Raw genomic sequence first — 15856 nt, forward strand, 5'->3', positions numbered from 1 at the left:
ATCAAGAGTTCAAGACATGGAGCTGGCCCAGTGGCTCAAGTGGTAGAATGTCTGCCTGGAAAATGTAAGGCCCTGAGTTCAAACCCCAGTACTGAAAAAATAAAAAATCGAGAACATTCAAGCGGGGTTTTAGTGGTATCTAGTGTTTTTAATCCTAGCTGCTTTAAAGATTGAGATCTAGAGGATCATGGTCTATTCAAGGTCAGCCAAAGCAGAAAAGTTTGCTAAATTCTATCTCCAAAACCAGCAAAAGGCAAAGCTGAAAGCTTGGCTCAAGTGATAAAATAAACCAGAGCTCAAAACCTCAGTACTGCCAGGAAATTAAAACCAACAACCACCAAAAATTGAGTTAAAGAGCAGCCTGGGCTACTAAGCAAGGCCCTACCTCAAACAAACAAAGCGAAAAGGCAGGATGGAAACAAGGTAGGGAGTTTGCTGGGAGGAGAGGGGCGGGGTGACCCTGTCCTTGCCCCATACTTCTCTTTCCTTGGCAGGTTCCATGACAGGTTACAGACCACTTGGACTCCCCTTATCCCACACACACAACTCAGCACACAGACCCCCCCACTGGGCAGGTTGGCCTGGCTTGGGGACCCTGGAGGCTGAGCAGCAGCCTCTATTTGGAGCCTGGGAGAACAGGGCTGGGACAGGACAGGCAGCTGGGGAGGGCTTCCAGGATGTGACCCATTTTCATCTCTAGATTTATCTGCCAGCAGAGCCGATGCCAGTCCCCTTAGGGTGCAGGCGCATGCATGCACGTGTGTGTGTGTGTGTGTGTGCGCACACACACACACACACAAACAACGTGCACATGCACACAGGGACACACCCTGCCCTGCTCTGTCAAGTGCTCCCTCCTTAAGTCCCTCCTGCTCCATGTGCTTGTAACTCTTCATCTGCACACTGCACACTCCTATGTGAACATGGGCCTCTAGTTGCCCCCTTGACCAGGTACCTAGATAGTTGTAGCTGCACAGAGGGTTTCATCATGGGGTTCTATGCTGGCTCCCATTTTTTCCAGGAGGCCTTCTGTGACAGGCCAGGAGCCAGAAAGCAGCTGACCCCAAGCTATAGAAAGCCCACCTTGTATATGTTGGTAGATTGTGCAGGGCCCTGTGTGGACACTAGAACCCAGGGCTGGACCCTAGGACTAAATGCATCTTTCCATGTCCAGGGCTGGTCCCTTTCTAGGGTACACCAAGTGCCTATGAGAGGGGTGGGGTCAGCCCCTCCCCCCCCAGAAGTTCAAAGAGCCAAGACTCCAGTCCTAGGCTGTGTCACCATGAGCTTCACCCAGAAATCTATAATGGATGGTTGTAGTAAGCAGTGTAGCCCATAATTGTGGGGAGAATGGGAGCATGAAGGATCAGCCCAGCAACATGTTTTTTTTACCTTTTTCTTGTCTTTTTTTTTTTGTCATAGGGCTTGAACTCTGGGCTTGGGTGCTGTCCCTGCACTCTCCAGCTCGACGAGCGCTCTACTACTTGAGCCACAGCGCCACTTCCAGATTTCTGGTGGCTTTTTTTTTTTTTGGGGGGGGGGGTCTGGTCGTGGGGCCTGAACTCTGGGCCTGGGCGCTGTCCCTCACCTCTTCAGCTCAAGGCTAGCGCTCTACCACTTGAGCCACCTTCCCAGCCCAAGCTATGAGATTCTTAACTCCAATAAGCCACCAGAAAGGGGCTAGGAAGGTGGCTCAGTGGTAGAGTGCTTGCCTTGCATGCCTGAGGCCCTGGGTTCGATTCCTCAGCTCCACATAAGCAAAAAGAAAAAAGCTGGAAGTGGCGCTGTGGCTCAAGTGGTAGAGCGCTAGCCTTGAGCTAGAGCTGAGGGACAGCGCCCAGGCCCAGAGTTCAAGCCCCACGACTGGACCCCCCCCCCAAAAAAAAAAAAAAAGAATCTCACAGCTTTTCCTGCCTGGGCTGGCTTTGAACCAGGGTTCTCAGATCTCAGCCTCTCAGTAGCTAGGATTACAGGCGTGAGCCACTGATGCTCACCCTTTTTTTCTTTTTGCTGCTTAAACTCACTTAGCTAACTTGATAGGCTAGTGCTCTACCACTTGAGCCATACCTACAGTCCAGCTTTTTTGCTGGTTATATGGAGATAGAAGCTCAGAGTTGTCTATTCTGGCTAGTCCTTAAACCCCAGTTCTCCAGATCTCAGCCTCCTATCTAGGATTACAGGCATGAACCATTGGTGCCTAGCTCATTTATTTTCAGATAGGGTCTTACTCACTTTTCCCAAGCTGGCTGTGAACTGAGTCCTTCCACCTCTGTTTCATGAATAGCTGAGATTATAGGTGTGAACTACCATGTCTGCAGAACATCAGCTCTCTGCAGGAGAGGTACTGCTCTGGAAGGCATCAGTCTGTTGCCAGGATTCACCCCTTTATCGTGGGGTGACTCAGGAGTCTCCAGGGGAAAGGCTCCCCCTGGCAGCAGCTGGTGATTAGTGGATTTAGATATATCTCTATTTCACTGCTAGATTTGCTGTTCTGATGCCAACAGGCCCCAAATCACCCTCCCAGCCCCTCCTTTTCTGCATCTGGTTTTGCCTGCCCCAGGGTGACCCTTTTGTAATCTAGAAGATAATTAAGAGGAAAAAAATATATTCCAGTTGGCTGGTTCTGGTTGCTGTCAGGCCAAGACCATCCATCCGTTGTGTAGGATTCAGGCAGTAGGACATGGTGGCCTCTCCCAGGGGGTTGAGGGGATCCATTTCTAACCCAGAAAGGCAAGAAGCAGGAGGCCGAGGCAGCGTCTGCCAGAGCCTGTCCCAGGAGGCTCAGCCCAGGCCAGACCTCTGCCAATGCCTGCAGACACTGCAAGGCAGGCCTAGGCCCTTCCTCCTTGCCACTCAGTACTTTCTGGCGTTGCATTCATTAACCTTCCTCCTTTTGGGGTGTCAAGCCTCTCCTTGTTCACTATCCAGGACACTAGGGACAGGAGGAACCCAAGGTTACCCAGCTAACTTATTGTGAGGTGCCATCTTGCTTTTTGTGGGCAAGGCTGACAGGGTGTATGGGGTCTCCTTGCCCTCCTCCTCCAACTCTTGCACTGATATTGAAGCCTGGGCCTTGTTCCCCAACCTGGAAGCTGGCTTCCACAGCTGTCTCTGCATTGGCTTCTGTCTGCATTATCCCTGTCTGGAAGTGGCTGTCAGCTCTCGCCTGGAGAGGGAGACCAGACAGCACCAGGAGCAGGATTGGTTCTGGAATGCTAATCTGGCTCCATGGTGACCTAGCCAGGTCTGGGCATCTCAGGCACCAGCCTCTGGCTCCCTCTCCAGGCCACAGGGAGAACTGCAGGAAGGCTTATTCCACTGCAGGCCCAGGCCTGAAGACAGGGAGGTCAGGCTCTTGGGGGCTAAGCTGTCCATGTCCTTCCTGCCTTTGCACAGATGAGTCACTTCTAACTCCCACCACTTTCCTCACAATTACAGCTTGGCTTTGGCCACCCAAGACTTAACAGCTTCGTTGCAGTCCTGGCTCTTGTACTAATTGCCAGCATTGTCCTTTCCCACTGCCTCCACGCGAGTTCCCCTCTGCTCACTGAACACTGCTGCCCCTAGCAAACTACAGCCACCATCCAGGTTGATCAACATCCACACACACACAACCTCTGGATTTTGTTGTAGGGAAGATGACTGGCCATGGGATGACAGGAGCTGGAGAGTAGGTAAAGCAGGGTAACCTCCAGTCACCCCAGCCTCCCCCTCCTCAGCCTCTGCAGGCTACTGAGTCCTGACTTTGTTGAAGCTGAGGCTTCAGCCTAGGATCAGGTCACTATTTGGAGATGCCCTCTGTGCCCAGGATGTGCAGACCTTTCAGCTGGGCATGGCACCTCAAAGCTTTTCCTCAATGCAGACCTCGGGCAGTGTCAGCCATTGCTTAAGCCCAGGCTGTGCCTTGTAGCTCAAGAGACTTCTCTGGTGAATTGATGGATGGGGGCAAGTTTACTTTTTTTGGTGGTACTGGCAACTGAACTCCTGGACATTTGGGCCACAATGTCCATCGAATAGGAGCCTCCCTTGCACCTGCCAGCCTAGATGAACTCTGTACACCAGGACACCTGGCCTGAGTTAGAGCCTGGGTCCTGCCTGTCAGGCTGATCTTAGGATCCATGAAGAATCCGAGGCCTGCCAATGGTTGTGGCAATGTCACCACGAGGGCAAAGGCCACCAGGCACCATGGCTGTCTTGTTTTATCAGAGCTGCGCGGGGGTGGGCGTTAACAGTGCAGAGGGCAGTGGGGAGAGGTAGGAGTGGGGAGCCTCTGCCCTACTTCATGCTACCCACTACTCTTTCTAGTATTTAAATCTGGTGACTCACACCTGCAATCCCAGCGACTCAGGAGCCTGGAGAGCCAAGGATCATAGTTCCAAGCCAGCCCAGGCAGGAAAGTCTGTGAGACTTTTTTTTTTTTTGGTCGGTCCTGGGGCTTGAACTCTGGGCCTGGGCGCTGTCCCTCAGCTCTTCAGCTCAAGGCTAGCGCTCTACCACTTGAGCTACAGCGCCACTTCCGGTTTTCTGGTGGTTTATTGGAGATAGGAGACTCAGTCTTTCCTGCCCGGGCTGGCTTTGAACCGCGATCCTCAGATCTCAGCCTCCTGAGTAGCTAGGATTACAGGCGTGAGCCACCAGCACCCGGCCTGTGAGACTCTTATCTCCACTAAGCTACCAAAAAAGCTGAACATGAAGCTGTGGCTCAAGTGCTAGACTTGAGCAAAAGTCTCAGCAACAGTACCCAGGCCCTGAGTTCAAGCCCCAGGATGGGTACATGTATGCACCCCTCTGCATGATCTGTGAGAGGACAGACACTGCAGAGTCAGCTTTGACAAGGACAGCATGCATGCAGGGGTAACTTGAAAAAGAAAAATCAACAGTCTGTTTTATTGTTGAACCAACAGACCAGCCACAATCTTGAAGGGAGGGCCATGCTAACAACAGCCATCAATCAAGCAGTAAGACAGAGGCAGCGCCACGCCTGGTCTCCAGTGTCAGGCTCACTTCATGTTCTTCACGAAGTCCTCCCCCTTCTTGATGGAGGCTTTCAGCTCGGGAATGGCCTCGGCGATCATCTTCTCCTCAAATGGGGACACCTTGCCGATGCCCAGGTTCTTTTCCAGGCCCTTTTTCTGCAAGAAGGGAGGAGCAGGCGACAGCTGGAGCAAGCCCCACAGAGCCACCCACTCATGTGTCACCCACCAGAAACTCCAGGAGAGACCACTGGCACTTGCGCTCAGGAGTGCCAAGCCAGACTGGGCACATGAGATTCCATCTCAACAAAGTTTTAGGACTAGGAGCATGGATCAAGTGGTAGAGCCGCTGCCTCCCAAGTACTTGGGTACTTAAAGAAGTCCCAACCCAAGTAAAACAGCTTTAAATAAAAACAAAGGGGGTTGGGAATGTGGCTTAGTGGTAGAGTGCTTGCCTAGCATGCATGAAACCCTGGGTCCAATTCCTCAGTACCACATAAACAGAAAAAGCCAGAAGTGGTGCTGTGGCTTAAGTGGTAGAGTGCTAGCCTTGAGCAAAAGAAGCTTAGGGATAGTGCCCAGGCCCTGAATTCAAGCCCTAGGGCTGGCAAAACAAAGGATGCCCCCACAGACCTCGCCTGCCCTACCTCCCCTGGGCTTGGGCTCCAGCCAGGCCATCCCATGTGCCTTGAACAACTCCATTCCCTGAGTTTCCTCATCTACTTCCCAGAAGGCTGTGTGCTTAGTGCAGCAGCTGGCCAAAAAAGTTCTCGTCATTAGCAGCACTTCCTTTCTTGACTATACTTATGGCCCTGGTCCCTTTCCTAAGCAGTTTAGAACCTGAAATATTTTTTCCCCTGGTTTTGACCAAGGGTCTCAAATTATAGACCAGGCTAGCCTTGGAGATCCTCCTGCTCTATATCCTGAGTGCTGGGATTATAGGTATCTGTCATTATGCCCAGGTAGAAGAAAACACTTGTCACTTCAAATGGAATATAATTAAGCAGGTAAATATCTGGGCACCCATGGGTTGCTGAAATCAGCAAGGGCCACCCAGCCTTTCCTATGAATACTGGTGTTCCTCCTTAAAGTATGGCCCAGAGACAAAAGTTGTCAGAAAGCCATCAGTGCCTCTTAGTCACTGTCACTTCCCCCACAGAGCCCAGCTTGGTCAACAGCCCCGGCAGAGCTCCAGGACGACTGCACTGCTCTTGGGTGTAGCCCCAGCTCCTCCCCATATTGTATGGTACATTGGATGGTACGCACCCCCAGCAGCAGGGGCGTGGAGAAGTAGGTGCAGTCCGTCTCCTGTGACTTCACGAAGGAACATTCCACAACTCCTTCCTTCCCATTCATCGCGTCCACCAGGGAGAAGACAAAGCGGGCACCAGCGTAGGCCATGGATAGGGTGGCAGAACCTAGGGAGCAAGGTGTCTCAGCCCAGCTGCTCCTGGGCCCCCACGTCACCCCTCCAGCCCGCCCCTGGGACGGGTGAACTGCCTTCTCTAGGGCCTTCAGTGCCGGCAGATGCAGCATAGCCAACCCCACCCTCAACAGCCAGGGATAAGCAGCCCTTCTGCCGCTCCCATCCCCCAAGACCCGAGACGTCTAGCTGAGACTTCACCTGCCCCTGCTTTGGCCTTCACCACCTCTGTGCCCGCCTCCTGGATCCTCCCAGTGAGTGCCGCCAGCTGGTCTTGAGGGAAGTCCACCTTGGGAGTACACTGGAAGCCAGGCAGGTCATGTGAGCAACCTGTTCACCCTGGGGCCACACCCCAGGCCCCCCTCATCCCTTCTCCACCCTGATGCCACACCTCCAGAGCCCCCTCAGGGATGCAGGGGCGGGGGGGGGGGGGGGCGGGGAGGAGGGTGCTGAGGATGGAGCCCTGGCCTTTCTGACATGTGCTAGGCAAGTGCTCAACCTGAGAGCTCTACTCCAAAACCTACAGAGGTCCAAGACAAGGCAACCCTACTAATTGGCCTCAGTGAGCAGTCACTTTCAAAGAACTTCCTTTATTTTGGAAAGTCTAGAGGGAAAACCTAACGTATGCAAGCATGCACGCACACACCTGGGAGATGAGGGGGATGATGGTCTTCCCAGCATGGCCACCGATGACAGGAACGCTGACTCGAGCTGGATCCAAACCCTGCAAAGAGAAGTGACACTCTGTTGAACTGTCCACATGTTCCGGAGCCACCATGCTCCCAAGTGTCTGTGGCTAGGTACTTCTAACCATGAAAAAACTCTGATTAGATGATGGCAAGGAGGTGAGCAGCCCCTTCCTCTGGGCTGAAGAGGCCAGAGCTGGTCTGAGGGAAGAAAGGGAGAAAGGGAGGGAGGGAGGGAGGGAGGGAGGGAGGGAGAGAGGGAGGGAGGGAGGGAGGGAGGGACAGAGGGAGAGAGGGAGGAAGGAAGGAAGGAAGGAAGGAAGGAAGGAGAGACAGAGAGAAGGAAGGAAGGAAGGAAGGAGGGAGGGAGGAAGGAAGGAGGGAAGGAAGGAGGGAGGGGGCATACTTTGGAGAGCTAAGGGCTGATGCTGACTGGGGGCAGTAGTCACATGATCGGCAGACCCTGTCTCTGTGGCATGAAGGACCAGCCCTGTGCTTAAACAGTGGCTCAGGGAACACCTAACTAGCTGTGAGAAGTAGGCACAGCCAGCCAGAGAAGATTCTAGATTGAAAGGAGTGGGGAGGGCGGAGTGCAGCACACACTAGAATGTCAGAAGGTGGTAAGACCACACCCGAAACTTCAAGATACAGTCACTCTGTTTTGCCAGTCCTGGGGCTTGAACTCAGGGCCTGGGCACTGTTCCTGAGCCAGTGCACTACCACTTGAATCCCAGTGCCAATTCTGGCTTTTTCTGTGTATGTGGTACTGAGGAATCGAACCCAGGGCTTCAGCATTCAAGGCAAGCACTCTACCACTAAGCCACATTCCTAGCCCCCCACCCCCACCCCAATCAGCTTGACATGGCTCAGAAACCTTCTACAACATCAGGTGCCTGTAACAGAACCTTCTGCAAGCACACTGGTGCGCCTGTGGTCACCAGACCTGCAGCATGACTGGTGTGATGCGGACAGTTTTAATGGGCCACTAGCAGCCCTCACATAAGCTGCACAGCTGCTAGGCCTTGCTCTCTGCTCTGGGCCATCCTGGTCCTTCCTTGCAGATTCCAGCACATTCCAGACGTACCTGCAGGCTCCTGGTCTCTCAAGTAAAGCCCCTTTACCACCCCAGCATCCTAGGGGTGTCCACTGCCCAAGTTCAGGTGGGGTCAGTACTGCATGGCACACATGCCACCAGGCAGGTACAGGACATTTACTCCCTCTTCCTGGAGGCATCAGAACAAAAAGGCCCAGGGCTCAAGAGTAGAGCGCACCTTTTGGTCCTTGGGGAAGTGCTTCTGCTGGTTTTGTGAGCAGGAGCAAAAGGTAGCAGGACTCAGACTAGGTGCCAGTGACAAAGCAAATCCACCTCAACACAAACTAGCAGCTGAGTCCAACAGCCAGACCCAGGCAGCTGCAGGCCCAGAACCCGCAAGCCCAATCTAATGAACAGGTGGGGACAACAGCTGGGATCTCTCTGGACTTCCAGCTTGCTGACTGCATGGGCCTTTGTCTAGGGACCAGCGGGTGCTTGTTTGGGGGTCCAGAGCATGGGGAAGAGGGGGAGCCCAGGGAAGTCAACCAGGCTGAGGGTAGCAGGTGCAGGCCACATAGCAGCTGGGCAGGAGTGAGGCACTGATTCTTTACAGAATGCAGGACCCCTTTTCCATGGTGGGGCAACAACCCCTGGGTCCCTGTCCTGCCATGTGCTGTGCCTCTGCCTGGGCAGAGAAGCTAAGAAGCCACAGGCTTCTTAGGATACCGCACAGCTTACCTTCAGCTCTGCCACGAACGTATTGGCTCGCACGATGTCCAGGGTTGTCACGCCAAAGATCTTGTTAGGGTTGTACACGCCATGCTTCTTGAACACCTCAGCCGTAATTGGGATGGTGGAGTTGACCTAAGATACCCGAGATAGGCATAAGAAACTGAGCAACAGGGGCCATCTGCTGCGACTGCTGGCAAGCTGGGTACCACGGCCACCTCACATGGGCAGAGTCATCTTTATGCCAGGACATGATCCCAGGGAGCCGTTACCTTCTGATATGTCACCACACTCCCGGGCACCTCTGGCTAGATGGAGGCTAGCCAGGCTGAACCAGACTTTTGATTCACTAGTTTTCCTATATGAAAACTCCATGCTGTAGCTGCTGGAGCCTGGGCTCCAGTATGACTTTCCCTTAGAATCTGTGAGAGAGGGAACTTTGGAGACTGCAGTTCTGCTCTGACCTCCGGGAAGCAAGGTTTCTATGATCACTACTGGCTCCCAGCACAGACTGCTGCCATCTTGCAAGGTAGGCAAGTGGGGTATGACAGGACCCCTTCTGAGGCCAGGAGCAGGTGTACACTCAGATGGCTGTCCTCAGTCCCTTCCCTGCACTGTCTTACAGACCCTCATTGCACTCCGGGAGCCACAAGCTGGGGACCACAGCTGTCCTCTACATGTGGCATAGCCCAGGCACTTCCAGAGTGGCCAGGGCAGCTGTGTGTTAACAGGGATCTCTAGGTGTAAAGAGACAGGGATAGTGGGGTCTGAACTGCGCACCCCAAGTAGAATACAACACAAAAGGATTCCACAAGGGCTGGGAATGTGGCTTAGTGGTAGAGTGCTTGCCTAGTGAAGTCCTGGGTTCAATTTCTCAGTACCACATAAACAGAAAAAGTAGGGGGGAAGGGCAGTGTAGTTGAGGAGGTGGGAGGGAAGGGATGGTAGGGGAAAGACTAAGGAGGAGGCAACAATGCTGGATAAGAAATATACTCAATACCTTGCTCATGTAACTGTAACCCCTCTGTATTTTCACAATAAAAAACTTTTTAAAAAAGAAAAAGCCAGAAGTAGTATTATGGCTCAAGTGGCTGAACACTAGCCTTGAGCACAGAGAGGCTCAAGGACAGAGCCCAGGCCCTGAGTTCAAGCTCAGGACTGGTTAAAAAAAAAGTCAACAGGCTGCCACAATCATGACTGAAAGGACAAATTTTAGCCAGGTATAGTGGTACCTGCCTATAATCCCAGCTCTTGGGAGGCTGAGGATTGTGACCTCAAGCTAGCCTGGGATATAGGCTGGTGAGACCTTGTCTCAAAACAAGTTAATCTCTTATAACATTCACTTGGTTCCTGTCACTCAGGACATTCTCAGGTGGCTCCCTCCCACTCCCAGCCTGAGCACGGCCCAAGATACACATGGCCCTGCCCACACTCACGGGGTTGGCAATGATGCAGATCATGGCTTCAGGGCAATTCTGGGCACAGGCAGCAGCCAGGGTGGCCACGATGGTGGCATTGGTGTTGAACAGGTCATCCCGAGTCATGCCTGCAAGGATCAGCAAGATGCTCATTTGGGATGAGCACTACCAGGTGCCCAGGGCTGCTGCTAACTGGTACTGGCAATTCAACATGACCTAGAGGCCATGTGAATCTATCTTATCTGGAAATAACAGTGTGTCCAGTGACAGGCAGGTGTGTGGGCAGGGGGCAGGGGGCAGAGGGAGGAGGGGATGGGGCCAGGACCAGGCAGGTGGCTAAGGATAATCAGGGATTAGTGTGTGTTTGTAGGTGTGGCTGTATGCGCGCGCGCACACACACACCGCGCACACACACACCGCGCACACACCACACGCACACACCACACGCACACACCACACGCACACACCACACACACACACCACCCACGCACGCACACACGCCCAAAGGGGACCAGTGAAATCCAGGGCATGGGTGAGACAACAGGGCGTGGAGACAACAAATTTAAATGTCAGGCCAATGTGTGACCCCGTCCCTGGACAGTGGGGAGCCTTTGGATGTTTTCTGTGGCTGAGCGTGGGATGGGATTAAATCCTTTCTCCTCACATGTGCAGGGAGACTAGGGCAAAGCTTCCCAACCTACCGGGTTTTCTGGGGACTCCGGCCGGGATCACCACCACGTCACATCCTTTCAGGCAGTCTGGCAGCTGCTCAGGTCCAAGGAAACCTAAAAACACCCAAGGGAGCAACCTCACCTTTCCTGACCCGCAGAGGCTTTGCCTCCAGGGGAAAGGCTGAGAAGCACAGCCTCGACCAGTAAGGTGACAGCTCCTGCCTGAGAAGGAACTGACCCCAGGCCACATGGAGGGCCCCCAGTGAGCCTCCAGTCCCAAAAAAAGCAAAGCCAGGCAGTCATTTGCTCATCCTAGCTGGCTTGCTTGCATTGCTGTCTGGGCCAGCTCAGTGCCTCCCTACAAACCTCCTCAGACCAAAAAAGCCAGATACCTTGAAATGTCTAGGCTGATAAACAAGGACTCGAGTTTTGGGGGGGAGGGGGTCTATTTTGTTTTGTCCCATTTTATCAGGGAACTTACTGTCTAAAATCTACTTGATTGTGACTTTTTCATCACTACAGGTGCTCTAAGAAATTAATAACTCGGGGCTGGGAAGGTAGCTCAGTGGTAGAGCGCATGCCTTGAATGCCAGAGGCCCTGGGTTCGATTCCTCAGCACCACATAAGCAAAAAGAAAAAAGCCAGAAGTGGTGCTGTGGCTCAAGTGGTAGAGCGCTAGCCTTGAGCTGAAGAGCGGAGGGACAGCGCCCAGGCCCAGAGTTCAGGCCCCACAACCAACCCCCTCCCCCAAAAAAACAAAACTAATAACTCAAAAGAAAATGGGAGAATGAATTTGAGGAGCCAGGAGAGGCTCAGTCACACCAGTGAACCCATGGGAATGAGCAGCTCAGTCTTCTCACCAGGGAGGCGCTGCCAAACATGGCTGTCATCTCTTGGGGAAACAAAGGCACCAGCAGGGCCTTCCCAGTGCAGTGCGAACCCAGAGACCTCCCGCAATCAGCATTCCAAGAAACAAGTGCACAAAGACATTGATCGCAGCTCACTGGCAGCCCAAAGGTCAACAGAATGTGTAAATAAATAGTAAAGTATAAGACGCTTTAAAAATGGTTTTACCTAGATTTTGGAGATCTGCAAAACTGACAGACTGTGAAGGCTGCATTACCTGGACGTCTACCAAGTGGCCTATGACTAGTGGTGGCGATGCTTTGGGGTATCAGGGGTAAAGGAAAGGCAGCCTATAGCATGGGAGGGAATATCACCTCACCACCTCCAGGGAGCTTCTTGAACTTCCCCTTCCTCACACTACTTTTCAAATCAGACAAAAAACAATTGGCAAGATCAGACCCCCTTGTTTTCTAAAAGATAATGCTACTTACATTTCTGTGGACCCAAGTCCTAAATATTGTAGTCCTTTGTAAAATTTAATTCTACAATTAACACGAGAGCCCCATGTTCTTAAACCTCTGGTCTCACCTGAGATCTAGAGCTGGGATCTTGTTCTACAGAGGGAGGGCAGGGTCTCAGGGGAAGTGAGCCCCATACCTTTCACTTTTGCTCTGGTCTCAATGTGGCTCAGGTCTGCGGCCACCCCCGGCGTGTGAGCGATGTCGTAGAGGGTCAGGCGGCTCACTAAGGGACTGTTCTTCAGGAGGAGGGAAAGGGGCTGCCCGATTCCTCCAGAAGCTCCGAGCACAGCTACTTTAGCATTGTTCTAAAAAGAGGCACAGGGAAATACTCAGGGCAGAATCCTCATTGAAAAGGACCCAGATGTTAGCCTACAAAATCTGTCACTGGGCTTCTTTTGTTAAGTGGTGTCAAAACAAGCTACACTTGTGTGTGCACCAATGTTACTGTGGAAGAATTCTGGTCATTCCCTCCAGAAGTCCAGTTCCAAGTGGGGAGAACTCAAGTGAGGGGAAGCTGTGACACTTGGGTCAGACACCCAACATTCTGTGGAGATAAAGCAGCAGCTTCATCCAATCAGGTATCTGGCCTGGCAAGAGCATCCTCACCTTCAAAGTGCAGCTTTAAAAACTAAACAGAGGGGTGGGAATGTGGCTTAGTGGCAGAGTGCTTGCCTAGCATGCATGAAGCCCTTGGTTCAATTTCTCAATACACATACACAGAAAAAGCCAGAGCCAGGCACCAGTGGCTCATGCCTGTAATCCTAGCTACTCAGGAAGCTGAGATCTGAGAATCGCAGTTCAAAGCCAGCAATTAACCACCTGAAAACGGGAAGTGGCTCAAGTGATAGAGCACTAGCCTTAAGCTGAAGAGCTGAGGGACAGCTCAGAGTTCAAGGCTCACGACTGACAAAAAAAAAAAAAAGCCGGAAGCATCACTCAAGTGGTAGAGTGTCATGGACAGCCCCCTACTTAGGTCTGTAAGTGATCAGTCCCACAGGGTCCATGAGGGGATAGACCAGGAGGGCGAGCTCTCCTCAGATCTTGTTTCTACATGGTTAACAGCTCACATTTACAACAGGGGCCTTAAGCAGTGGGACCTACACAATAGACTAGAGAAATCTGTATCACAGCTGTTAGTTCTTAGAGATCTCTAAAGATTTCCAAAACTGCTGAGTTGCAAGTACCAACTGTTTAGCCACTGCTGAGTAAATGCCCACATGAAAACTATTGCTGCATTTATAAATTTGCTTTAAAAGTTAGGCCTGTGCTGGGTACTAGTGGCTCACACCTGTAATCCTAGCTATTCAAGAAGCTGAGATCTGGGCTGGGAAGGTGGCTCAGTGGTAGAGCACTTGCCTTGCATGCCTGAGACCCTGGGTTCGATTCCTCAGCACCACATAAGCAAAAAGAAAAAAGCCGGAAGTGGCACTGTGGCTCAAATGGTAGAGTACTAGCCTTGAGCTGAAGAGCTGAGGGACAGTGCCCAGGCCCAGAGTTCAGGCCCCACAACCAGACCCCAAAAAACAAAAAACAACAACAACAACAAAAAACAAAGAAGCTGGGATCTGAGGGTCCTGCCCAAGCAAGATAGCCCATGAGACTCTCATCTCCAATTGATGCAAAGCTGGAAGTGGAGCTATGGATAGTACCCAGGTCCTGAGTTTAAACCCCTAGGACTGGTGTGTGTGCGAATACACACACACACACAAAAACACCTGTGATGGTTTCTTCTTCTGATTTCCATTACTGGCCTTGACTGGGAGATTACCTCCTCAGTAACCAAGTTCACAGGTGTGTGCTCCCCTTCACACATCTTTTAAGAAAAGGGCCTAACTGTGTAGCCCAGACTGGCATGGAACACACAATCCTTTTGCCTCAGCTTCTGAGAGTGCTGAGATTGCAGACCTGTGCCACCACACCACCTCATTTCTACAAGGCTTGCTCTGTTCCCCCATCTGCCTGGAAAACTCTGGAGGATGTGATCTCTGCTTCCTTCTGAGCTACACTCAAAGGTCATGTTCCTGATTGAAAAATATACACCTCTTTACTTTTTTTCCTTCTGTATATATCACTAAGACACTTTATTGTTTGGGTTTTTTTAATTGTATTTTTTTTGTCTTTTCTTTTTTTGGTACTGGGGATCGAACCCAGGACGTTGCACTTGCTAGGCAAGCGCTTTGCCACTGAGCTACATCCCAGCCCACACTAAGACACTTTATAATGAAGGATACAGGAAGATAATTAAAATGTACAGTTCTATGTTTTATACACTGGACATTAGTGCCTAGGTGAGATGCCTCCAAAATTAAGCCATTCCGGGCTGGACATGCCTGGAGTGGAAGAATGGTTTTGATCATGAAGTGTTGCCCTTCCTCAGCACTGAAAAAAGCAAGAATCCAACCATCTCCCCACTCTTGCTTCCTTTCTTCCCTCTTCTCTCTGTTCTGCTGCCCCTCTTGCTCAGTACTAGTCCTCAACCCCTCCACCTGACCTCAAACTCATTCACTGCTTTAATTCATTGCACCTGAGCCTCTTCTCACCTGGGTAGTTATTCCCTGCAAAGTTATTTATATATTTTTAAATTGAATGGGCTGTATAGAAAACTGAAGGACATCACCTAAGCCATAAGAAACGTGGTGGTCTCCTTAGTAATCTTTGGGCATGGCAATTTAGAGGCACTGCAGGCACCCACTGGGTTCTCAAAACTTTGAATGTACTGAATTCACCGGGAGCACCTGGTGAGAATTCCGGGGTGCACGAAGGAACCCCAGGCCACTGAAGGAACATTATCACTCTCCTAGAAGACGGCTAAAAATAGCCCAGGTTTCAGTGGTCCTAGCCTAAGTCAGGAACTGTCAAAACACTTGGGGAGCACGCTCAGCCCCCCCCCCCCAAAACCAGGAGTCACCAAAAGATTCTTAATTGGAAGAAGACTCTTGAGGCTCTTAAAGGGAAGGCCACTGACAGTTGTGATCCCGCGGGACGACCCTCACCCTCGTGACTTCCGGACCCTCCCGACTGCGGCGTCCGCACCACACATCCTCCCACGGCCGCACAGCCGTCACGGAGGCTGCAGGTCTAATTACAGTGAAAGCGGCGGCAACCGCGGAAAAAACGTCGGTCACTTGAGCAGCGAAGGCCCAGGCCTGTCCACCCCGGGGCACGCAGGCCGGGAGCGGACCCCACGGGGGGACGAGCTCCCCGGAGCTGGGCGGCCTCGCTCCTCTCCCGGGCTTTGCACCCAACACTTGCGAGGGGCACCGAGGCTGGCCTCGTGCGCCCCGGCGTCCAGCCCGCGCCCCGCGCGGCCCAGGCTGACTCCGGGAGTCCCCGCGGGTGTGCGCGGGTCCGAGACACACGGGAGCCGGGCCGGGGACGCCCGACGCTCGCCCGCCTCTCAGGCCTCGCCTACCTGGGCCGAGGTGCTGAAGCCGCGGCGGAGAGCGGCGCCGGCTGGCCGGGCGAGGGCGGACAGCATGGCCGAAGCGAGCAGGAGGCCGGTGAGGAGCGGACGGCTGGGCGGTGACTCCAACGACCTCCACGCTGAGCCGGGCCG

The 15856-nt window shown here is 52.6% G+C and overlaps 1 protein-coding gene across 1 annotated transcript; it reads right to left on the reverse strand.

The window, feature by feature from the left end:
* Positions 1–4855: 4855 nt before the first annotated feature.
* On the reverse strand, positions 4856–15850 carry Mdh2 (malate dehydrogenase 2). The gene is made up of 9 exons (XM_070033648.1): positions 15713–15850; positions 12437–12605; positions 10964–11047; positions 10281–10390; positions 8854–8979; positions 7043–7120; positions 6598–6697; positions 6240–6391; positions 4856–5132 (listed from the first exon to the last, which is right to left on the reverse strand). The coding sequence occupies exons 1-9, from the start codon at positions 15776–15778 to the stop codon at positions 5001–5003; spliced, it is 1017 nt and encodes a 338-aa protein (XP_069889749.1). The 5' UTR covers positions 15779–15850; the 3' UTR covers positions 4856–5000.
* Positions 15851–15856: the final 6 nt, after the last annotated feature.

Source organism: Dipodomys merriami, unplaced genomic scaffold, assembly GCF_024711535.1.
Source record: "Dipodomys merriami isolate MVZ:Mamm:240054 unplaced genomic scaffold, mDipMer1.0.p SCAF_22, whole genome shotgun sequence".
NCBI lineage: Eukaryota > Metazoa > Chordata > Mammalia > Rodentia > Heteromyidae > Dipodomys > Dipodomys merriami.

Bases quoted from the DNA above. Each gene is read 5' to 3' on its own strand.
- Mdh2 (XM_070033648.1), bottom strand. From the start codon at position 15,778: ATGCTGTCCGCCCTCGCCCGGCCAGCCGGCGCCGCTCTCCGCCGCGGC. The intron at 11,048-12,436 runs GTATGGGGCTCA...GGGTGTTTTTAG, and splicing joins GACCAGAGCAAAAGTGAAAG to GTTTCCTTGGACCTGAGCAG. The intron at 5,133-6,239 runs GTGCGTACCATC...CCCTTCTTGCAG, and splicing joins CCACGCCCCTGCTGCTGGGG to AAAAAGGGCCTGGAAAAGAA.